Source organism: Plectropomus leopardus, chromosome 16, assembly GCF_026936395.1.
Source record: "Plectropomus leopardus strain MGB_pleo_1.0 chromosome 16, ASM2693639v1, whole genome shotgun sequence".
Classification (NCBI taxonomy): Eukaryota; Metazoa; Chordata; class Actinopteri; order Perciformes; family Serranidae; genus Plectropomus; species Plectropomus leopardus.
The window spans coordinates 30398974-30423463 of record NC_142191.1 but is presented as its reverse complement, the minus strand read 5'-3'; the positions used below and the strand labels follow the sequence as shown (position 1 = coordinate 30423463).

Genomic DNA, 24490 nt, shown 5'->3' with positions numbered 1-24490 from the left:
TGCTACTAATACTAATACCATCATTGTAATAGAAGTACTGCTACTTCTTTTACTATTACTGCTACTAATACTTCAAGGAGTATTTCTCCTGTACTTGCTTTTAATTTACAACTACTTCTGCATACTTTCAGCAACAGAAACCATGCAGATGTCAAAATGTTATGCTCTTAAAGGTCGATTATGCCTCTTTTTTTTCTACATTGTGTACCTCAAAGTATTAAACATTTCTTTTTTAACTTTTTCATTGAACATCAACTTCTTCCTTTGACATTCTTCCAGTTCAGCTTGTTGCTCCTTCAGTTTAAAACAGTTCAACTTTTATTTCTGCCGGTTTTTCAGATATTTTTGTCAATCCGTAATATATTTCTGCGTTTTCAGCCATGGTTTTAAACTGATTTTAGCTTTAAGCATCCACACACATGTTCCACAGGAAATGCATTTTCTAGTTTTATTTATCCATTTATTTTTACATTAATCAGCATTTCTGTAAATGTGCCAGTGTTAGCCATCTGGCTAATTTTCAACTGTAGTCCTTCGAGATATTTTGAAAAATGATAAAGTTCACATAATAACAACAGGACACCATATAGAGAGCAACAGCTACAACAAACAGGAACCAAAGACAGAACACAAGCAATGCAGAGCAACAAAAAACAGCGACAAGTCATTTAAAGCGGACTGTGTAACTTTTAAAAGTAAAAATCAGTTCAGTTTGCTGTAGTAGCGTGATTGTCCCATGAATAGTAGTATACTAATACTGTAAACCTGAAAATACATAAAAAGTAATTGTGACTAAATAAAACTGACCCTAGTAAATACTAATAAAAGATGACATTCTATTTTCAGGCGGGAAACACAGCGCTCCACCTCGCATGTCAGAACGGTCACGCTCAGAGCTCCAAGGTTCTGCTCCTGGGAGGCTCCAGGCCCGACAGCAAGAACCATGTAAGTGTTGAGCAGGGTTGCAGTGGGTGCAGCTGCTGCTGGGAGCGCCTCAGAGTTACCCCTAATTTCCACCAGTTCCATGTGGCGTCTGGCTCCGATCTGTCACGGCAGACGGAGCAAATAGATTACACTCTAGTCTATGTGTTAATTTCCACCGCGGTCCGACTCCATCTCAGCTCCGGCAGTCCCAACGCTTGCGGATCAGATATGCAAGGCTCCTATTTTTGCCGGACACCAGAGCACTTATACAGCTGAATTTAAGACAGAGCGGACAGGAAGTCAGACAGCTACACAACATTAAAACATCTGGTTAATTTTCAGAATAAAACACTCTGTGTTTAATCGTATTTCACTTAACCACATCAACAAAACCCCACAATGGGTGGATCCAGGCCTGTATTAAAAGGTCAGAGGTTTTCAGAGGTCACTACCAACAACGAGGACAAAGAGAAGAGAAGTTAATTATGGAGGTTTAAAACCACAAAAGTAGCCTCTTTATGACACCACACATATTTTAGTAAGGATAACCACAGAAAGGAAATGGTGTGGAACAGCTTATTGGGAGGTATGGGAGTGAATGGAGTTATTCCTCTTCTGTACTAATATAATGATTCTTTAGTTACCATGGGAACGCCTCGGTCTTGCCGCTCTGGCTGATAAGGCAGTGCTGCGCTGTGCCGGACTCAAACCGCAACCGGTGGGAGTTGACGGAAGAGGGAGCAAAGAGCAATATTGCAACGGAGCCGTAACGCACACGCACATGCAAGTGGTGGAAAGCCTGGGTTAATGAGATGGATGCAGAAACAGTCTGCAGGTACTAAGACCAGCCTGCCTCCTGTCAGTCTGCTGCTGCTGTAGCATCATCAGAGTGCCAGTGTCCCTGTCTCACAGAATGCCACATTTTGACATTTCTGTTAGGAAATTTTTTGTGTCATCATCGGCACAGTGTCATTACAGTCATGCCTGATCCACTGAGTATAGTTATTTGACAACTTTGAATTGCAGGTGATGCAAAATAACATATTTATTATTTGTCCTTAAATTCACATTCGTAGTAATTAATTCAGAAGCGTGCGACTGCTGCCAGGTTTGCTGCATTATGTATGTACTCATCAAGGTTGTACTCACAGTGACTTGAGCGAGCAGATGCCAGTAGTTTCTTTACTCACCATGGACATTACTCTCGGGTCAGTCATGTAATCTGCCTCAAGTAAATAATGAATCCAGGTTCCCTTTCTATGCACGTTGTCTCTCCACGTTGGAGATGACTTTGGTTGGAGGCATTATGGTTTCAGCTTCTCTGTCTGATTCTTGTGAACATCATATCTCGAGAACATCTTTAGGGATTTTCTTCAAATGTGGCACAAATGTCCACTTGGACTCAAGGATGAACTAATTAGATTTAGGTGGTCAAAGGTCACCGTGACCTTACATCCATCTTCATTTCTGTGAATGTGGTATCTCAATCCGTAATACGTAGTCTCTGTCTTGTGTGTGTGTGTGAGAGACAGGTGCAGCATCAGGATCACAAACACTGAAATGGCATTCCTCCTCTGCCTAAAATGCAAATGCCTAAATTGAAAAGCGAATACCTGCCCAAATAGAAAATACCTGAATAGCTGAATATTTGGGTCCACCCTTGATCTTTAGGGAATTTCTTCAAATTTGGCACAAATGTCCACCATGAGGCTAGGATGAACTGATAACAATTTAGAGATCAATGGCCACTGTGACCTCACAAAACCAGTTTTTGGCAATTATTCAGAAATTCATACACTAATTGTGACAAAATTTCATGCAAATGTCTAAAAGGATAAGATTAAATACTGAACCTTTGTATCCAAAATGTCAAAGGTCAACTTAAAAAAAACAAACAAACATCATGATGTTCTGCAAAAACACTTGTGACCTTTATTTAGTATCACATATTAGGAACATAAGGGGAGACATTTGGTCAGATACTGAACTGATGACACTAATATGTTTTGTGTTTTCAGCTTGCTGCTCTTTTTGTAACCGGCCAAAAAAGCCATCAATGCAGCTTTAAATGTCTTTCCAAAAGTTTTCCAAAACAAGTGGGACTTTCAGTCATGTAGCTCCTTTGATGTATTATTTGTGATTTGTTCATTTTAGATCCTTGTTGTTTTTATACTTCACCTGTTACTGTATTTTACATTGCCTTTTCTCCCTCTGCTGCCTCTCGTTTGCTGTTCCTTCATGTAAAATGCTCTTTGAAAACAAACTTGAATTCTGACGTCTTCCTCACCTGTTCACATTCACCTGCTTTCTTTTATCCAGCGCTTTTGAAATCCAGGATGATGGTCCCCTCTCTGCTGTGCGCTGCTGCCATAGAGCTGTTTTCACATCACAGCAGTAGTTTAATTATGAAACACTAGTAGTACATTTGCACTTCAAACGTAATCTGCAGCCTCACGGGGGAAACTGTTGTTAGTCAGCACGACATAAATGCAGCAGGAACTTGGCGGTGTTGTGTCTCAACGGCAGCCGTCCTCAGATGCTCGAGTGCTGATTGTTGAGTGCTTCACTTGTGCTGTTTCTCCGTGAGGAACATTCAATATTTGATTAAGATCTTTGTGGCAGGAGCACCAGTGCTCAGAAATTAACTTGAAAATATTGACTCAGACACTGTAGTTAGATAAAAGCAGCACATAAATCATTCTGCTCACTTATGTTAAATTGTTGATGTACTAATTTAAAAAGGGTTATGGCTGAAACTAACAAGCATTGCCTGTGCTGGGTAATCAGTTATATATTTTAAATTTGTAAATGAATCATTTATTCATTAAATGGCCTAAATGAAAAATGCCCACGGCAAGAACCCAAGTGCAAATTACTTCCATTTTATTTTATTATATTTTATTTTTTCCTTGTCTGGCTAACAGTCCAAACAACCCATAAAGATTCAATTTTAAATGACGTGAAAAGAGAATTGTTTTTCATTTTCACATTCTGTTGGGACACGTGTTTGAAATGTCATTAAATGTATCATTTTGAAATGAATTTCTTGTAAAACTGCTAAAGTAAAGTAAATATGTGTTCCAGGCGGGGGATACGTGTCTGCATGTGGCGGCCCGTTACAACCACGTGGCTGTGATCCGCATTCTGCTGGGAGCCTTTTGCTCCGTGTCAGAGAAGAACCTGGTGAGCTACTGACTGCACACAAAATAACAAAGTCTGTTATTGTAGAAAAAGAGTTTTTACTGTTAAAACATGCAATTTATTTGTTTTGGCTTTATGTTTGTCATTCTACATGAGAGCCTGGTAAATAAACAAGATGTGAAAAATAATTCAAAAATCAGATGTCTTGCTAGTTTGGGATAAATTAGGTGTCCACTCTCACACAACCATCTCCTGTTTTGTGTGTGTGTGTGTGTGTGTGTGTGTGTGTGTGTGTGTGTGTGTGTGTGTGTGTGTGTGTGTGTGTGTGTGTGTGTGTGTGTGCGTGCGCATGCGTGCACAGGCCGGGGACACACCGCTCCACGTGGCTGCTGCTCTAAATCATAAGAAGACAGTACGTCTGCTGCTGGAGGCGGGGGCAGACAGCCACATCTGTAACAATGTGAGCGCCTGCAGCCTCTTTCTACATCATTAATGCTCAGAACAAGTGTTGCTGCTCTTACTGTGTCTTTTCTTCTTCTTCTTCAAGTCAGCACACATTTCTGTCGCTTTACCAATCTGCTTTTGAGAGATTAGTTGTGCATTAGTAAACATTACACATTTGCAGAAGTGAGGGATGTTCCCTACCACTTATTACCCTGATGTTTAAATGGAAATTTAAAATGAGACTAGTCGATGAGTCTGAAAGTAAGACAATTGCAAAGCAGTCCAAATTAAACACAGTTTAATCTACAAGGTTAAAAACTGTCCATATTTTATTTATTTTTTTTTTTTAAAGATTATTTGTTGGGTTTTTTAATGCCTCAATTGATAGGACAGTGTAAGTGTTAAAGGGGAGGAGAGAGAAGGGATGACATGCAGCAAAGGGCCAAGACTGGAACCGAACCCGCGGCTGCTGTGGCGAGGACGCAGTCTCTACTTGCGGCGACTCCTCTACCCACTGAGTCACCAGGCGCCCCCACATTTTATTTTAAACGTCTTTTTCATTTGTGGCACTTTGCACCAGGCATAATGAACACATGCACATTGCCCTAAAGAACGTGACAAAAACTCACTGAATAAAAGTGAACAAACAACATTTATTTACTGAGAGTTCAACCTCCTGACTGATCTCCATTCAATAACAAACACACTAACTCTCATGCAGGGGAACAGGGAGCAGAGAGTATGTTTTTGTCACTTTTTTGTCGTAATCAATTCTGTGGAAATAAACTGAATACTGAATTTTCAAAGAACAGGTAAACATAAAGAAAGCGTTATGTTAGCATTAACTCAGTCTAGGAGTAAAGGTTGTTTCAAATCTCTGCACCATTGTGGTAAAAAAGGCCTCATCCTCTATTTGAGAATGTGCAGAGATTTCTTTGTGGTCTTGACTCATGTTTTCACTGTGCTTCTTGTTGCAGGCAGGTCAGAAAGCTCTGGATCAGGCTAGAGAGCACAACAACCCAGACGTGGCTCTTCTACTGACCAAAGCTCCCCAGGTAAAACCACTAACTCCCAGTCTCGCCAGTCCAGTACAGGCAGCCATAAACAATACTCATACTGAAGCCTTTGAAACCTGAGCAAATTGGTTTTATTTTTTATTATTTCAAAGACATCAGAATAAAAAAAGACAATGAGCAACTTGCCAAGAAATGTCCCCAAAAAGTAAAAGGTGATAAGAAAATCATGAAAAAATATGTTTTAAAAAGAGGAGAGGATTATTAGAAAATTATCCTCCCAAAAAGAGAAAAATGTCTAGAAAACTATATCGATAAATATAACAATTTCAAATTTGAAATTATGTTACAGAAAAAAATAATTAAATACGTTTTTTTATATTTTTTAAAAGAAATTCCAGTACTTTTTAGGTAATTTTCTTGTTTGTTTTTGTTTATTTATTTATTTTATTTTTTATTTTCAGGTTATTTTTTTTAAATGTAGCTAATGCCTTCTCCCTATGTTTTCAAAAGAAATCAAACCAATGTGCTTAGATTTCAAAGGGTTAAAGATACATTTCTGTGCTCCTACTTCATGATTTTGCAGTATGAGCAAGTTGAATCCAGGTAGAAATCACTTTCAATAAATATTCTCCTTTTTTAACGATCCAGGTGCTTTTTTTGTAAAAACCAGTAAATCGGTGAGCCCTAGTTGTTTGTAACCTCTGGTGCATATACAAAAGATCATTTTGTCTCCTCTGTGTGTGTGTGTGTGTGTGTTCAGGTGCAGAGTTTTGTGCGCGGCAGGAGTGTGAGGAAGAGGAGGGATAAGCTGAAGGCGGAGGGCAGAGCTCAGTCTGTGCCCAGAGATGAGATGCTGCCCTGTAAGGTAAAAGCTGGACCAGTGTGTCAAAGCAACTGTTTTTTATTGTGTTGATTGTTCAAATATCTGAAAAGAAAGGTAAAAGACGCAGAAATAAATCAAAAAAACTTGGAATGAGAGGTAAGTAAAGACATACTGCATGAGACACCTGTGAACCAGGAGGAAGGGAACAACTGAGGAAAAACTGTATGGAGCACAAAAGAATAAGAGAGGCTGAGGAGGACTGAGGATGAATAAATAAAGGAGACATTTAAAAGACTATCCAATTTCAAATATGGAGGTGCATAACCCTTTGAAACAACAAGAGTTTATTTGTAATGCATTTAAACACTTTTCACACGCTATTTCAACCTTTGAAACCCGAGCGTAATGGATTGATTACTGTTTAAAAAAAAAAAAGGACTTGGGGAAAAAGTCAATGACCAGCAAGAAATGCCGCACAAATTGTGAGAATTTAGTGAGAGGTAACAAGAAAATGATGTGAAAATGTATATTTACAAAGGAGGGGGTATTATTAGAAAATTATCCAAAAAAATTAAAAAGGAAAAAATGTCCATAAAATTTAATTTATGATTATTATAATTGTATATTTAAAATTGTGTCACAGAACAAAAGCTTGAATATTTATCTATTTAAAAATTTTCACATCACTTTTTCAGGGGTGTTACGGCTGGCTCGCACACCGCAACAAATGACAAGGATGCGCGCAGGTGTAAAGCAAACAACCAATATTGATTAATATAAATGAGGCAAAAGATGGTGGGATGTGGATATGAATATCAGGGGTGAGTGTGGGTGTATGGATGCGATGATCATGTGTGGTGCGTGTTGTGGAGTGCAAAAGAAACAAAAGGAAAAGTAAACTCAGTCTCAGTGTTCATGTACTCAAACTTAACCCTTATTTTGATTAACATTCCGATTTATACAGATAAGAAGGATACAAGTCATGATTTGTTTTACCTTCAGTGGTGATATTTTGTAAAAAAAAAAAAAAAGGTAAAGAAAAAAAACAACCTCTCTGCTGGGTTGTCCTTTAATTTTTAAATTTTTTTTTTTTAAAGTTAATCATTATTCTTAAAGTAAGGGTTTTGATTACGTCCAGTTTTGAATTCAATCTGTATTTCCCCTTTCTGCAGTTCTATGCTTCTGTATCTGTGTGCTGAAACATTTAAAACAAAGTTTCCAGGAAACATCTCAAGCAAAGCTTTCCTCTCCATGTTTCCCTGCAGGACAGCGCCTCTGCTGCGGACGACACTCAGAGCAGTGACCGAGCTGTCTGCAGACACGCTGAGGTGACCGAGTCAAACACCAGGAGGGGAAAGAACAGGAAGCAGAAAGAGAAAGTAAGTCCCTAAAGTTATCACAATCCCAACTGACGTTCATGTATTTTCTACTAGAGCAGCCAACAATTGTTAGTTGAAGTTTAGGACAGGGGAAGATGATGAGACGCACTCTTTCTGAGTTACTGTTCAAGATGTATGAGATGATTTAACCTCAGGTGCTGTTGATATTTCAGCCGTCCTTATCCGACCCCCTCCGCCGCCGAGAGACCAGGCACAGTGAAGCCCTTCATAAGAAGAAATGCAAACTCCGAGGAGCCCCCCTTCATTCATCCATCCCTCCACATAACTATAAAGCCTATCAGCTTTACACGCTGTACCGCGGCAAGGACGGCAAGATCATGCAGGTAAGTTCACAACCGCTCCCCTGTTCAGTCCGAGTAAAGATTATTGTTCATACATATAGCTGCTTTATGTGTTTTTTAAAGTCATTCTTCATTTCAAATACTTAAATATGGATTTAAGGATATACGGTTTCTTCTGTCACTGAAAGACTTTGTTAGAATATTTTGCAGGCCCACTGCAAATTATCGCCACGGTGACCAAATGTTGTCAGTTAGTCTTTTACACAAATTTACTTTTTTTCGTTGTTGAGTTGCCCTGTTCAAATCTGGTTTACATCTTTGGTGAAAATATACCACTAAGAACTGGTTTACATTTGTCCAGAGATTTTCAGCCTTTTCATAGCTGTAGTTTTTTCAGACGTGCTGTTGTGTTGATGTTTGCGTTGTGTTGCAGGCTCCTCTGAACGGCTGCCGCTGTGAACCTCTCATCAGTAAACTGGAGAACCAGCTGGAGGCCACCAAGGAGGAGATGAAGACTGAAATCCACACCGTCCAAGACCTGATGAACAGCAAGATGGGCCAACTGGACCGCAAAAACAAACACCAGGTAACTACCACATGCTAACACAACAGAAGAGTTGGTAGAACTTTCTGTGAGGACCAGTGCATGATGAAGGCATTCATTCAATAGCCGACTTTTATTCAGAAATTTGCAACTTGATAAACTCAGAGAATATGCGACTTTCTATTTCAGACATATTTGAATTATTGCTCACAAATTTGTGACTTTTTAAACTCGGGGAATATCCAAATTTTTTCTCAGAAATGTGTGACTTTTTAAACTCATAGAATATCACACTTTTTTTCTGGCAAATTTGCAACATTAGTCTTGGAATTTTTTTAATCAGAATATTGCTCTCTGTTTTTTATTCTCTAATTTACAGTTGCCCTAATTTCCTGCCATACAAATGTATCTAAAGTGTTGAGTTGGAATTAGCAGCTCCAAAAAGTATTAATCTGAGCAGCAATAGAAGCGTTCCTGTCTATCTGCTAACAATCTGAACAGACAGCACAGCTGTGACACAGCAGAGGTTAGAGAGTCTGCTCTCTGTGTAGGTGACCAGGTGGAACAGTGCAGTAACAGTACTTTTCCTTCATCTCCCCCAGGAGCCTCCTGATGCATAATACATGCACTCCCAGTACTGTAAGAAACTTTAGAAAAAGGCTTCTATCAGATAGCACGCAGTTGTTGATGCTTGTGCTCTGAGCACCACTGCTGGCTGACAAAGTACAATAGTAGATGTAGGCAGGAATGCATAATCAACAAGATCAGAATAACAGCAGAAGCAGGCATTTAGGCCCAAAGGTAAACACAAGAGAGGCAGATGGGAAGTTAAACTTTTAGACTCAGAGACTGCAATACATGAAGATGTTTAGTCTTCAGTTTGACGAAACACTGTGTGTAGTAATGAGGCTATCATCAATCGTTTCACACATTATCGCCAAACATGTCCTTCAGAAATTGTAAATATTAAAGGGACAGTTCACCCCTAAAATCAAAAATACATATTTTTCTGCTTACCTGTAGTGCTATTTAAACACACACACACAAACATACACACACACACACACACACACACATATATATATATATACACACACACACATATATATATATATATATATATAACTACAAGGCACTCAGCTTGTGGTGCTCAAAATACCAAAAAAGAAAAAACATTTTAAAAGTTCAACAGCAGTGTCTCTTTACAGAAATCACGACCTGTTGACCAAGACAATCCACAGACATTGTTGTGAAGAGTTTCATTTAGGAACTATTTTCTTTCTACTAAACTAAACCTGCTCGCCGTATCACCGCACAGAAGGAAGCGTACATCTTCTGCTAGTTCACCTAGCACCACTCAGCTAGCTAATGTTACAGCTCAGCTGAGGAGGCTGCAATTAATGTTTACATCCCGCACTATCATGAGCAGGAGGCTCTCGTCCATGAGTAGATGCACGCTTCCTTCTGCGCAGTGATATGGTTGGCAGGTGTAGATGGGAGGAAGAGTAACTATGGACTGTGCAGGTACTCGTACTTTTCTTGAGTATTACCCTTTTATACCTATACTGTACTACATCTCAGAGGGAAATATTGTACTTTTTCCTCCACTATTCTTCTGTACATATTACTTTTGGTATCATTGCGCCTAAGGAAGTGGGCATCAACTCTTAGATGAAAGGCTTACATGCTTGTGATAGCACCAGATTTAAACATTAATGGTGTCCTCCTCAGCTGAGCTGTAACGTTAGCTAGCTCAGTGGTGCTCGATGAACTAGCAGTAGATGCACACTTCCTTCTGAGCAGTTATACATTTGTTGGGTGTAGTTTGACAGAAAGAAAATAGGTCCTACGTGAAACTCTTCACAACAAAATCTGTGGATTATCTTGAGTCACCAGGTCATGATTTCTGGAAAGAGACACTGATGGTGAGTTTTTCAAATGTACTTATTGGCACTTTGAGCACCACAAGCTGAGTGCCATCCAGTTCCATTATATTGGAGAGAAGGCAGACATCTCTACAGTCAATATCGCCAACACTTGGCAACTCACACCAAAACAATCTAGATTTCTAAATAGCACTACAGGTAAGAGGAAAATATGTATTTTTTGATTTGGGGGTGAACTCTCCCTTTAATATGCTGCTGTAGCATTCTTCACATGTCTTTAGGCTCTGTGCGGATCTCTTAAGTTCTTCCACACCACGCCGTTTCTTCATGGAGCTGCATGTTGAAACAGACAACAGACAAACACTGCCTGTTGACAGAAAGTTGAAAGAGCACTGTTCTCTAGCAACGTGGAGCCTCCTGGGCTGCTGTCATGTTTCTGGTTGCGCTCATGATGTGTGTGACTTGTGGTATTTTTTCCCTCAGATCCGAGCTCTGGATAAGATGACGGTGGAAAGAGTGTCGGCAGAGAGGGCCGAGTGTCTGCAGAGAATCGAGCAGCGGGCCCTGCAGGAGAGGCTGGAAGCAGAGAAGAGACAGGTAACACTGGCAACCATCACAGACGCAAACTCTCTCAATACAGCACATAGTGTTTACAGTGCTAAGGAAAATTCAGAAACCTATATATTTGTTGCAAGGTATTCCTCTGTTGATGTTGAAATGGATTAAGTGGAATGTTGAATGACATAATTTTTCTTTTACGCTCTAAATGGACAGTAAGTGGATATATTTTCCCAGTTATTAAGACTTGACCTCAACTCTGTCACTACATTATAAAATGTGACAAATTGATCTTAATTAAAATAATCTGGAAACTGATTGCCTTGAGAAAGGAAAGCAAATATAACTAATAATGTAATTTTATGTTTACTTTATATCTTATTGTTGAGTTTACTCAAAATGTAGCCATGTTTACTTAACGTTGTGAAGTTGTTGCACCTAAAAAATGGTCAGTTAGCAACTTCAGTAAACCAAGTTGACTCAACGTGATCTTCACAAGTGGATTTTGTTAACATGTTAAAGAAGATACAGATATGACTGACTAGTTTGCAACCAGTAGAATACAGATATATAGCTCAGTAAACTTGGTTTACTGAGGTTGCTAAAACCTGGAAAAAGTATTTCTTTAATTAAATACTCATTTTTTAGTTGCAAAAACTTCACAAAATCAAGTAAATAAAGCTAACTTGTAAATAAACTTAACAATTAGATATATAGTAAGCATATATCAAGATTAATTGTTATATTTACTTTCCCTACATTTTTTCAAGGCAAAATTGGTTTCCTAGATTTTTTCACACCAAACCCCATTTATAATTTTAATTGATTTTTTGCCCTTTTTTAAAACAAACTACAAATCAGAAAGAAATTATTTAAAACAAGTTCTGTTATTATAGTAAACTGAATTACCCTTTTGGGGTTAAAGTGCAAGCTGCAGACTTGCCTTTAACACTGAAGGCTGCAGTAATTTCACAAAACATATTTACATGAAGTCATTTGTATCGTATCTTTAGTGATATGCAGCGAACTGTATCAGTAACAGCTTTTAGTGTTTCTATATCACCTGTACTCGTCTATATTAGTTACATTGAGGGTTTAGAGAACAGCAGAACTTCTACAGCTGCCAACAGCCACCATCACTCCAACTTTGAGAATGGGTGAAATCAAAGTAAGGCAGTTGGGCTGGGGCACCAGGCCCCAAATTCACAAAATCCGCTCCTGTTTACAACTAGAGCAGCTGGATGAGAGGTCTGTCACTGCGCTGCTCTCAGTCTGCCCTGATGGATCTACCAGTCAGCTGTGTGATCAGCCAGCTGTGATATTTGTTTTTATTGGGCCCACTTTTGGCAGTGTTTGAAAATTAAAATTAAAATTAATCTCTTGGGCTCAGTTACTTTGGTTTGGACAGGGACGTGTGGTACGAGCTGTGCTCTAGTATCCAAATGCGCACACACACCTGACTCACAGTATGTATTCAGGCACGTTTCATAAAAACAATCAAAAAAAACCAAACTATTTTTGTGCATTTTCAGTATTTACTCTCTAACCAGCTGCTGTTGGATGTTCTGTCAGATTTTCCTCTTTTGTATATTGGTGTGGACGTGATCCCCAGTCCTCTATGGAGATTACACGTATGGTCGGGGGCTCTAAATCGGGAGAAATATGGGAGAGATGGGACACCAGGAGGACACCAGGAGAGGGCAGGAAAAAACAGTGGTGTCCGGGGAAAATTGGGAGGGTTGGCAAGTTGCTTCTACCTCCTAAGAGGAAAGATACTGTGTACTTTGCAGTGCTATGCAAACCTCGCTAACATTTAGGCTTGGCGGGGGGTCTCTAGTATCGTTAACATTGTAGATTGCAGATTTGTGGCGGGTCACTGTCCTGTCATACGGGACGCAACAGAAAATGCTTCCACTAATGTTGGCTGCTTTTTACTGGCTGTTTGTAGGCTGATGCAGTCTCGTGCATCTCAGAGTGAGACATTGACATTGTCCCCCTCGCCTGCTGCCTCTGTTTGAGATGCAGGAACAAAGTGGTTGCGCTGCTGCCTTTAGTTGCAACAGCCTTTAAATAAACTTTGCAGTGGACTGTGGTCTGTTTGAGATCTGATGCTGCAAAACCAAAACCAGTTCCAAATGAATGACCAGACTGTCTTTTTTGGGAATGTATGGCGGAGGCGAAAATCGAGATTTTCATTTTTAAAAAAACGCCCTGAACCACTAATTCGAATTAATCAATAAAATGTATTTATCGCCCAGCCCAAATGCAAATATATAACCTTGCCAGTATTAAGTGTTTGTCATTTGAAATGGAGCCTGGCTTTCTGTGTCAGAACATTGGATAGAGGCTCACAGATGTTTCTTTCTGTCTCTATCCAGTTACTGTTTTCATCTTCAACTCACTGCTGATTTCTGTGAATAGTATCGAGAAATGTGTAACCGATTACATCAACATACAGTATGGAAAACTCTAACTTGTATGTTCAAGCACATACAATGTTGGACATGTGGTGGGTAGTCCCAGTCATAATCTGCTGCATTAAGCTGTGTTGCAGATTAACAAATCAGTTGGAGACCTGAGTCGGTGCTTGATGGAGGGCATTGTGGCTCCACATACTTGTAGTAGTAATTGTTTTTATTTTAAGTCACTAAGGCATATTGATATGGGGTGCCATTATTTGCTAATCGGTGCCACTGAAGGCATGCTTGCCTAAGGTTGCCATCTACTGTGACTTTTTTATGCAATTATGGACGTGGTGCTTTACGATGACTTTTTATATTTTGGACAATATGCTAGATGCTGTACTATGAATTTTTTTATCCTATTATGGACAAAATGTTTTGCTATGACATTTTTATACTATTTTTGAATAGATATTAAACAATTCATTTTTTAATACATTTTGCACAATATGCTATTTTATGATTTTTTTTGTTGCTATTTTGAAAACATTTTATCCCATGATCTTTTCATGCTTTTTTTTGACGATATCCCATATACTATGTAGATTTTTTTTTTTTGAAGACATGTTATACTATAGCTTTTCTTTTTACTGTTTTGGAAAATATACTATATTTTGGACAACATGCTATACTATTAGTTTTGTGTTTTGTTGCTATTTTGGGCAATATGGTATATTGTGACATTTTTATGCTATTTTGGACGACATGCCCTGTAACTATTTCCACATGCTATACAATGACTTTTTCAAATTGCATGCTGTAGTGTTAGGTTTTTTTGCTATTTGGATATTTGCTATTCTGTGACTTCTTATGCTTTTTTGACAAGAATGGAGAAATCCCTTTTAAAACTTAACATTACTGCTTTAAGCCTTCTGAGGGAAATTGTGATTTGTGATAATGGGTTTTATGAATAAAACTGCCTTGACTTTTTTGTGTAATAAATAATGACATAATCTAAAGATCATGCACTAAACTTTTGTTAGCAATTTCTTATTGAAAGTGACATAAACCAATATAAACTCCATTCTGTGTGGTTGTATGTGCCCTTTAAGCAGGCATCCCTGGTCAGGGAGCTGAAGAGCTGGTGTTTGTCCAAGCTGCAGAATATCGATCTTAACTTCACTGGAGACACGAGTAGCACCAAGCTGCAGCGCTCCTCCTCTGCCGCCGAGGGGCTGAATGAAGGCGATGGAGCCGGCCTCACTGTCCTGCCCACCGGCCAGGGAGGCAGCTCCCAGTGCTTGGAGCTCCAAGACAGCTCTGCCCTCTTGGACTCCAGTCGGAGGGAGCAAGGTGTGGCAGAGGGCAGCTCAGCAAACCACTACTTTGTGGTTCATGTGGAGAGCTCTCCAGGTAAGGACTCAGCAAACAGCTCACCTGGTCAAATGTGTTAATGCACATTTTCATTACAAACACACTTAATCTACAAATTGTTATTTATCCCTCCTGATTCAATCTTTTTTGAGACATCAGTAACCTGGTCAATTTAAGGCTAGAAATTCATGCTTAAACAGACAATTAATAGCCGAATATCCCTCAGAAATGAATAGTTTAATTTAAAAAACAGTAATTTGTCTTGATTTACTGAATATTTTTATTTTTCAAAGAATATTTAAAAAGATCTTTCAAATGCAAAAACTTGGAGGGCGGCTTGGTGGTGTGGTGGTTAGCGCTGACGCCAAGAGGGTCCCCGGTTCGAATGCTCCAGTTGGGGCAAAGTTTGTACCTTGGGTGGGGGTCCCTTCTGTGCGGAGTTTGCATGTTCTCTCCGTGTCTGCGTGGGTTCTCTCTGGGGTCTCCGGCTTTCTCCCACAGTCCAAAGACATGCAGCTCAGGTTGATTGGTGACTCTAAATTGCCGTAGGTGTGACTGTGAGCGTGAAAGGTTGTCTGTCTATATGTGTCGGCCCTGCGATAATCTGTCCAGGGTTAACCCCGCCTCTCGCCCAGTGACAGCTGGGATAGGCTCCCGCCCCCCCGCAACCCTTACGAGGACAAGCAGTTATGGACAATGAATGAATGAATACTGAATCCCAGTGGATAATTAGAATCTCACATGCAGAGATCGTAACACAAAATTACCAGAAGAATTTCTGAATTCTAACCAGAACAAACTTTTTTGCTTTTTTCTAAAAAGAAAAAAAAAGATTGCTGTTGCTGTTGTCCAAAATACCATAAAAAGTACAGTATGTCTTTCAAAATACAATAAAAAAGTATCGTATGTCGGTTGAAATAGCTAAAAGAAAAGTCATGGTGTAGGATATGACCCAAAATAGCATAAACACTATAGGTCTTGGTACAAAAAAGCATGAAGGAGTCATACTGTAGTATGGCATCTAAAATTTGTCATACTACCACCAGTCAACCAGTCATACTATAATAAGTCGTCCAAAATATGATAAAAAAAAAAGTAATTCTGTAATATATCATCAGAAATATGACAAAAAAAGTCATACTGTAGTACATTTTCCAAAGTATTACAAAAAGGTCATACTGTAATATGCCAACCAAAATTACATAAAAAGCCATACTATAGTATGTCCTCCACAATATGACAAAAAAGTCATAGTATAGTATGTTTACCAAAATATGACAAAAAGTCATACTATAGCATGTCATCCAAAATGTGGCAAAAAAGTCATGTAGAATAGGTCGTCCACATTATGACACAAAAATTACTACAATACTATGTGGGCCAAAATATGAAGTCAAATTGTCATATGCTGTCCAAAAAATGAAATGAAAAAGCCAAAGTATTGTCTGTCGTCAAAATATGCATAAAAATCTCATACTATAGCATGTTGTCCCGAATGACATGAAAAAGTCAGTATAGTATGTCGTCCAAAGTGTGACAATAGAGTCATCCTACAGCATACCCTCTGAAATATGACAAGTCATACAAAATTATGTTGTCTAAAATATGACCAAAAAGTCATATAGAAGTATGTTGTATCTAATTTCCCCAAAAAGTCATGCTATAGTATTTCCAAAATATGACAAAAAGGCCAAATGTTGTCAGAAATTTGACAAATATGTCATACTATAATATGTCCTCTACAATGACATAAAGCTCATTCTAAAGTATGTCATCAAAAATATAAAAAACGTACTATAGTATGTTGTCCTGTAAATGAAAGAAAAGTCATTCTATAGTATGTTATCCAAGTCGTCAAAAATATGACCAAAAGGTATATTATACATATTGATTCTGGTTTTTACAAATATATGTACATCAATAAGAGAGAACTAGCCAAAGTAGACACTTATTATAAAAAACAACCAGTGTGAGAGCCTGCGGACAGACAGAGAAGGCCAATTAGCAGCAGCTTACATGTACAGTGGTTCAAGCGGTACCCACAGCCAGTAATGAAACATAAAGCACAATGGTAAACAGTGTCTAACTTCTTTAGGCAATGATCAGGTATATTCATAAAAAACAGATCATCATAATGCAACAAAGGTAAAAATGTTGCCAAAAATAAGTGTTTCCTTGACTGAAGCGAGAAACAAGATTTATTTCTGAAAAAGAAGTTTAATTTGAGTTTCAGCTTAGAAAAAAGGTTGTCAATGTGTTCGGGCAGCTTTTAGCTGGGGCAGCCTCTAGCTCACCTGCTAGAGTGTGCACCCCATATACTGATGCCTTTGCAGCAGCCTGGGTTCAAATCCAGCCTGTGACACTTTGCTGCATATCATTCCCTGTCTCCCTCTACCACATTTCCTCTTATTCTACAACTGTCCTATTAAATAAAGGGAAAATCCCCCAAAACATAATCTTATAAAAAAAAAGGTTGTCAATGTGAGTTTTGAATGAGTTTGTTCAATTGTAGAGACCCTTCATAGTATATAAAGTGGAAAAAAAAGGCCAAAAACATCATGATTTAGCATGTCAAAAAATGACCATAGAATAGTATGTCGAAAAACCCTTCATAGTCTGCGAAGTGGGTAAAAAGGGCCAGAAACATCATAATTAAGCATGATGAAAAAATGGCAAAAAATGACCTAGTATAGTATGTCGAGAATGTCACAATTTGACGTCATAAAAATGGCTAAAAGTACCTTGTAGAGAGGCATCATGGTATTCATAGTGGAAAAAAAGGCCAAAAACGTCATAATTGAGCATGTCGAAAAAATGGCCAAAAAACACATAGTACAGTATGTTGAAAATGTCAAATTTTGACCTGTCAAAAATATGGCTGAAAACGACATATTATACCTTATAGAGGCGCCATAGTATTCAAGGTGGGAAAAAAGGCCAAAATAAGCCCAAAACCTCTTAATTTAGCATGTCGAAAAAATGGCTGAAATTGCCATAGTATAGTATGTTGAAAATGTTTTTGACATGTCATAAATATGGCTGAAAATTAAATATTATAGCTTATAAAGACCCTTCATATTATATAAAGTGGAAAAAAGGCCAAAAACATTAAAATTTAACATAACACAAAAATGGCAGAAATTGCCATAGTATAGTATGTCGCAAATGTCAAATTCTGCCATTTCATAAAAATGGCTGAGAATTGGGGCATCAGTGGCTGAGTGGATAAAGCAGGCACCCCATGTGTTCATGGCACAGCAACCTCAGGTTCAACTCCCACTCAAGGCCCTTTGCTGCATGTTGTCCCCACTCTCTTTCCCCCTTTCCCACCATTGATCTGTCCTATCTAATAAAGGCTAAAATGCCAAAAAAAAAATCTTTAAAAAAATAAGGTTCAAAACTACATATTATAACTTGTAGAAACACATCGTATTATTCAAGGTTGACAAAAAGGCCAGTAATAGCCAAAAACGTCATATTTAGGAAGTCTTAAAAATGGCAGAAGACGCCATAGTATAGTATGTCCAAAATGTAAAATTTGATGTCGTAGAAATGGCTGAAAACAACATATTGTAGCTTGTACAGATGTGCAATAGTATTCAGAGTGGAAAAAAAAGACATAAAACACAAAACATAATAATTTAGCATGTCGAAAAAATGGCAGAAAACGCCATAGTATAGTATGTCAAAAATATCACATTTTGACATGCAATAAAAATGGCTAAAAACTACATATTACACTTGTAGAGATGCCTAAAAGTATTCAAAGTGGAAAAAAAGGCCAGAATAGACCAAAAACATAATAATTTAGCCTGTTGAAAAAATGGCAGAAATTGCCATAGTATAGTATGTCGAAAATTGTCAAATTCTGACATTTCATAAAAATGGTTGAAAACCTGTAAAGAAAACTCGTAAAGAAAGCTCGTAGAGACGTGTCATAGTATTCAAAGTGGGGAAAAAAGCCCAAAAACGTCAAAATATATTGCATGTTGAAAAACTGACTGAAAACAACATAGTATAGTATGCTCAAAAATGTCAAAATATGACGTCCAAAAAACAGCTGAAAACCACTTAGTATAGCATCTTGAGACACGCTATAGTATGATAAGAAAACGGCCAAAAATGACAAAATATAGGTTGTTGAAAAATATACCGATAATTTGGACGACATACAATGACATTTTGGACATATTTCGGACGACATACTATAGTATGACTTTTCTGTATTATTTTGGACCACACTACTATATATATATATATATATATATATATACTATACGACTGTTACATAATATTCCTAACAACAGACCATTCTATGACTTTTTTTGTCATATTTTGGAGGACATAGTATACTATGCCTTTTTTCATATTCTGGACAACATTTTATCCTATGACTTTTTGGTCATATTTTGGAAGACATAGGCTGTCTCCTTGTCATGAAAATGGCTGAAAAATGACATATTGTACAGACTTGTCATGAAATACAAAGTGGGAAAAAAAGGCTGAAAACAACATATTGTTGCTTGTAGAGATGTCTAATAGTATTCAAAGTGGGGAAAAAAGGCCAGAAAAAGCCAAAAATGTCATCATTTAGTATGTCGAAAAAATGGCAAAAAATGCCATAGTATAGTCAGTCAGTCAGTCATTTTCTGTAACCGCTTGTGATCGTAAGGGTCGCAGGGGGGCTGGAGCCTATTCCAGCTGTCATCGGGCGGAAGGCGGGGTACACCCTGGACAGGTTGCCAGACTGTCAGGGCCAACACATATAGACAGACAACTGTTCACGCTCACAGTCACACCTGAGGGAAACTTAGAGTCACCAATCAACCTGACCTGCATGTCTTTGGACTGTGGGAGGAAGCCTGAGGCACCGGAGAGAACCCACGCAGAGACGGAGAGAACATGCAAACCCCACACAGAAGGGCCCCCGCCCACGGACAGAACCCCGTTCCAACCGGATTTCGAGCCAGGGACCTGTTGTAAGGCATCAGTGCTAACCACGACGCCACCATGCCTGCCATAGTACAGTATGTCGAAAATGTCAAATTTTGACATGTCATAAAAATGGCTAAAATAAACATACTGTAGCTTGTAGAGATGCTTAATAGTATTCAAAGTGGGAAAAAAGGCCAAAATAGACCAAAAACATTCTAAATTAGCATGTCGAAAAAATGTCCGAAAATGCCATAGTATAGAATGTTGAAAATGTCAAATTTTGACATGTTATAAAAATGGCTGAAAACAACATATTGTAGCTTGTAGAGATGGCTAAAAGTATTCAAAGTGGAAAAAACAGCCAAGAAAAGCCAAAAATGTCAAAATTTAGCCTGTCGAGAAAATGGAAAAAATCGCCATAGTATAGTATGCTGAAAATGTCAAATTTTGATATGTCAGAAAAAATGGTTGAAAACAACATATAGTAGCTTGTAGAGATGCCTAATAGTATTTAAAGTTAAAAAAAAAGGCCAAAAAAGGTGAGAAGTGTCATAATTAAGTATGTCGAGAAAATGGCAGAAAATGCCATAGTATACTATGTCGAAAATGTAAAATTTTGACATGTCATAAAAATGGCTGAAAACAACATATTGTAGCTTGTAGAGATGCCTAATAGTATTGAAGTGGAAAAAAAGGCGCCAGAGAAAGCCAAAAATGTCATAATTTAGTATGTTGAGAAAATGGAAGAAAAAAAACCTATAGTATAGTATGTTGAAAATGTCAAATTTTGACATGTCATAAAAATGGCTAACAAAAACACATTGTAGCTTAAAGAGATGCCTCATAGTATTCAACATGGAAAAAAAAGCCAAAATTGACCAAAAACATAATAATTTAGTATATCAAGAAAATGGAAAAAAACGCCATAGTATAGTATGTTGAAACTGTCAAATTTTGATGTCATAAAAATGGCTGATAACATCATATTGTAGCTTGTAGAGATGCGTAACAGTATTCAAAGTGGGGATAAAGGTGAGAAAAAGCCAAAAAATTCATAATTAAGTATGTCGAAAAAATGGCAGAAAATGCCATAGTATAATATGTCAAAAATGTCGAATTTTGGTATGTTAGAAAAATGGCTAAAAACAACACATTGTAGCTTGTAGAGATGCGTAACAGTATTTAAAGTGGAAGAAAAGGCCAGAAAAAGCCAAAAATTTCATAATTAAGTATGTCAAGAAAATGGCAGAAATACCCATAGTATAGTATGTCGAAAATGTCAATTTTTGACATGTCATAAAAATGGCTGAAAAATAATGATAATAATAATAATAATACATTTTATTTATAAAGAGCTTTTCACAAACTCAAAGACACTGTACAACAGATAAAGTGTTTCAACAACAAGAAAAACAAAAAGAAAGAAAGAAAACATAGCAAGATAACAAGCATATCAAAAAACACACACATCACAGTTAAAAAGCTTTTTGAACAAGATGAGTCTTGAGCAGTGATTTGAACATGGATGGGTCAGTGCAGTCCTGAATAGTTTTGGGGTGTGAGTTCCAGAGGGAGGGGGCTGCAATGGAGAAGGCTCCCTCCCCCCTGGTTCGGTGCTTGGTTCTGAGTGGCGGAGAGAGGAGGTTGGTGTCAGAGGAACGAAGGCTGCGGGAAGAAATGTGTCGATGAAGGAGGTCAGTGAAGTAGGAGGGGGGTAGGTGGCTGACGGCTTTGTGGGTGAGGAGTAGGATTTTTAATTTGATGTGGTATGGGACAGAGAGTCAGTGGAGATTTTGGAGGACAGGGGTGATGTGGTCACGGGAGCAGTTGTTGGTGAGAAGGTGGGAAGCAGAGTTCTGTATTGAGGACTGTGAATGATGTACCATAAAGTATGCTATTGCAGTAGTTGAGTCTGGATGTAATGAAAGCTTGAATCAGCATTTCGACAGCAGTGGAGGAGAAATATGAGCCTAGGCGGGCGATGAAAATTACATATTATAGCTTATGAAGCCAAAAATTTTCAGCCATTTTTATGACATGTCAAATATTGACATGTCATAAAAATGGCTGAAAATTACATATTATAACTTGTAGAGACATGTCATTATATACATAGTGGGAAAAAAAAGGCCAAAAACATAATAATTTAGCATGGTGAAAAAATGGCAGAAAACACCATAGTATAGTACACTCACTGGCCACTTTATTAGGTACACCTTGCTAGTACCGGGTTGGACCCCCTTTTGCCTTCAGAACTGCCCCTTAATCCTTCGTGGCATAGATTCAACAAGGTACTGGAAACAGTCCTCAGAAAGTTTGGTCCATATTGACATGACAGCATCACGCAGTTGCTGCAGATTTGTCGGCTGCACATCCATGATGCCAATCTCCCGTTCCACCACATCCCAAAGGTGCTGTTTGTGCTATTGGATTGAGATCTGGTGACTGTGGAGGCCATTTGAGTACAGTGAACTCATTGTCATGTTCAAGAAACCAGTCTGAAATGATTCGGGCATTATGACATGGCGCGTTATCCTGCTGGAAGTAGCCATCAGAAGATGGGTACACTGTGGTCTTAAAGGGATGGACATGGTCAGCAACAATACTCAGGTAGGCTGTGGCATTGCAACGATACTCAATTGGTACTAGGGGGCCCAAAGTGTGCCAAGAAAATATCCCCCACACCATTACACCACCACCACCAGCCTGAACCGTTGATACACGGCAGGATGGATCCATGCTTTCATGTTGTTGACGCCAAATTCTGACCCTACCATCTGAATGTCGCAGCAGAAATCAAGACTCATCAGACCAGGCAACGTTTTTCCAATCTTCTGTTGTCCAATTTTGGTGAGCCTGTGCGAATTGTAGCCTCAGTTTCCTGTTCTTAGCTGACAGGAGTGGCACCCGGTGTGGCCTTCTGCTGCTGTAGCCCATCTGCCTAAAGGTTCAAAGTGTTGTGCGTTCAGAGATGCTCTTCTGCATACCTCGGTTGTAACGAGTGGTTATTTGAGTTACTGTTGCCTTTCTATCAGCTCGAACCAGTCTGGCCATTCTTCTCTGACCTCTGGCATCAACAAGGCATTTTCACCCACAGAACTGCCGCTCACTGGATATTTTCTCTTTTTCGGACCGTTCTCTGTAAACCCTAGAGATGGTTGTGTGTGAAAATCCCAGTAGATCAGCAGTTTCTGAAATACTCAGACCAGCCCGTCGGGCACCAACAACCATGCCACGTTCAAAGTCACTTAAATCACCTTTCTTCCCCATTCTGATGCTCGGTTTGAACTGCAGCAGATCGTCCTGACCATGTCTACATGCCTAAATGCATTGAGTTGCTGCCATGTGATTGGCTGATTAGAAATTTGCGTTAACGAGCAGTTGGACAGGTGTGCCTAATAAAGTGGCTGGTGAGTGTATGTCGAAAATGTCAAATTTTGACGTGATAAATATTGCTGAAAAATACATATTATAACCTGTGGAGGCGTCATAGTATTCAAGGTGGACAAAAAAGGCCAGTAAAGGCCAAATATGTCATAATTTAGCCTGTCGAAAAAATGCAAGTATTTGCCATAGTATATTGAAAATGTCAAATGTTTTTGAAATTTTGACATTTTTGGCTTTTCTTGGCCGTTTTTTCCACTTTGAATACTATTAGGCATCTCTACAAGCTAAAATATGTTGTTTTCAGCCATTTTTATGACATGTCAAAAGTTGAAATTTTCAACATACTTTAGAATGGCTTTTTCTGCGATTTTTTCGACATGCTAAATTTTGACATTTTTGGCTTTTCTTGGCCGTTTTTTCCATTTTGAATATTATGAGGCATCTCTACAAGCTACAATATGTTGTTTTAAGCCATTTTTATGACATGTCAAAATTTGAAATTCTCGACATACTATACTATGGCAATTTCTGCCATTTTTTCAACAGGCTAAATTTTGATATTTTTGGCTTTTCTTGGCTGTTTTTTCCACTTTGAATACTATTCGGCATCCCTACAAGCTAAAATATGTTGTTTTCAGCCATTTTTATGACATGTCAGAATTTGAAATTTTTGACATACTATACTATGTCGTTGTCTGCAATTTTTTCGACAGGCTAAATTTTGACTTTTTTGGCTTTTCTTGGCCATTTTTTCCACTTTGAATACTATTAGGCATCTGTGCAAGCTACAATATGTTGTTTTCAGCCATTTTCATTAAATGTTAAAATTTGAAATTTTAGACATACTATACCATGGCAATTTCTGCGATTTTTTCGACATGCTAAATTTTGACATTTTCGGCTTTTCTTGGCCATTTTTTCCCCCTTGAATACTGTTAGGCATATCTACAAGATGAAATATGTTGTTTTCAGCCATTTTAATGACATGTCAAAATTTGAAATTTTCGACATACTATACTATGGCAATTTCTGCGATATTTTGAAAATGACAAATTTTGTTTTTTTTGGCTTTTCTTGGCCGTTTTTTTCCACTTTGAATACTATTAGGCATCTCTACAAGCTAATATATGTTGTTTTCAGCCATTTTTTTGACATATCAAAATTTGAAATTTTTGACATACTTTAGAATGGCTTTTTCTGCGATTTTTTCGACACGCTAAATTTTGACATTTTTGGCTTTTCTTGGCCGTTTTTTCCATTTTGAATATTATGAGGCATCTCTACAAGACAAAATATGTTGTTTTCAGGCATTTTTATGACATGTCAAAATTTGAAATTTTCGATATACCATACTATGGCGTTTTCTGCGATTTTT

The 24490-nt window shown here is 38.2% G+C and overlaps 1 protein-coding gene across 3 annotated transcripts in view; it reads left to right on the top strand.

Annotated features, from left to right (window-relative positions):
• Nucleotides 1-24490, top strand: part of ankrd6b (ankyrin repeat domain 6b) — a 119027-nt gene that overhangs the window by 37661 nt on the left and 56876 nt on the right. For 2 of the 3 annotated variants that reach the window (XM_088089465.1, XM_088089464.1), the window contains exons 6-15: nucleotides 847-945; nucleotides 4009-4107; nucleotides 4427-4525; nucleotides 5487-5564; nucleotides 6286-6390; nucleotides 7614-7727; nucleotides 7901-8071; nucleotides 8463-8615; nucleotides 10943-11056; nucleotides 14532-14832. In XM_088089465.1, coding sequence (XP_087945591.1) covers nucleotides 847-945; nucleotides 4009-4107; nucleotides 4427-4525; nucleotides 5487-5564; nucleotides 6286-6390; nucleotides 7614-7727; nucleotides 7901-8071; nucleotides 8463-8615; nucleotides 10943-11056; nucleotides 14532-14832 — 1333 coding nt within the window. The remainder of the gene's footprint in view (nucleotides 1-846; nucleotides 946-4008; nucleotides 4108-4426; nucleotides 4526-5486; nucleotides 5565-6285; nucleotides 6391-7613; nucleotides 7728-7900; nucleotides 8072-8462; nucleotides 8616-10942; nucleotides 11057-14531; nucleotides 14833-24490) is intronic. The other variant, XM_088089466.1, reaches the window with a different exon arrangement.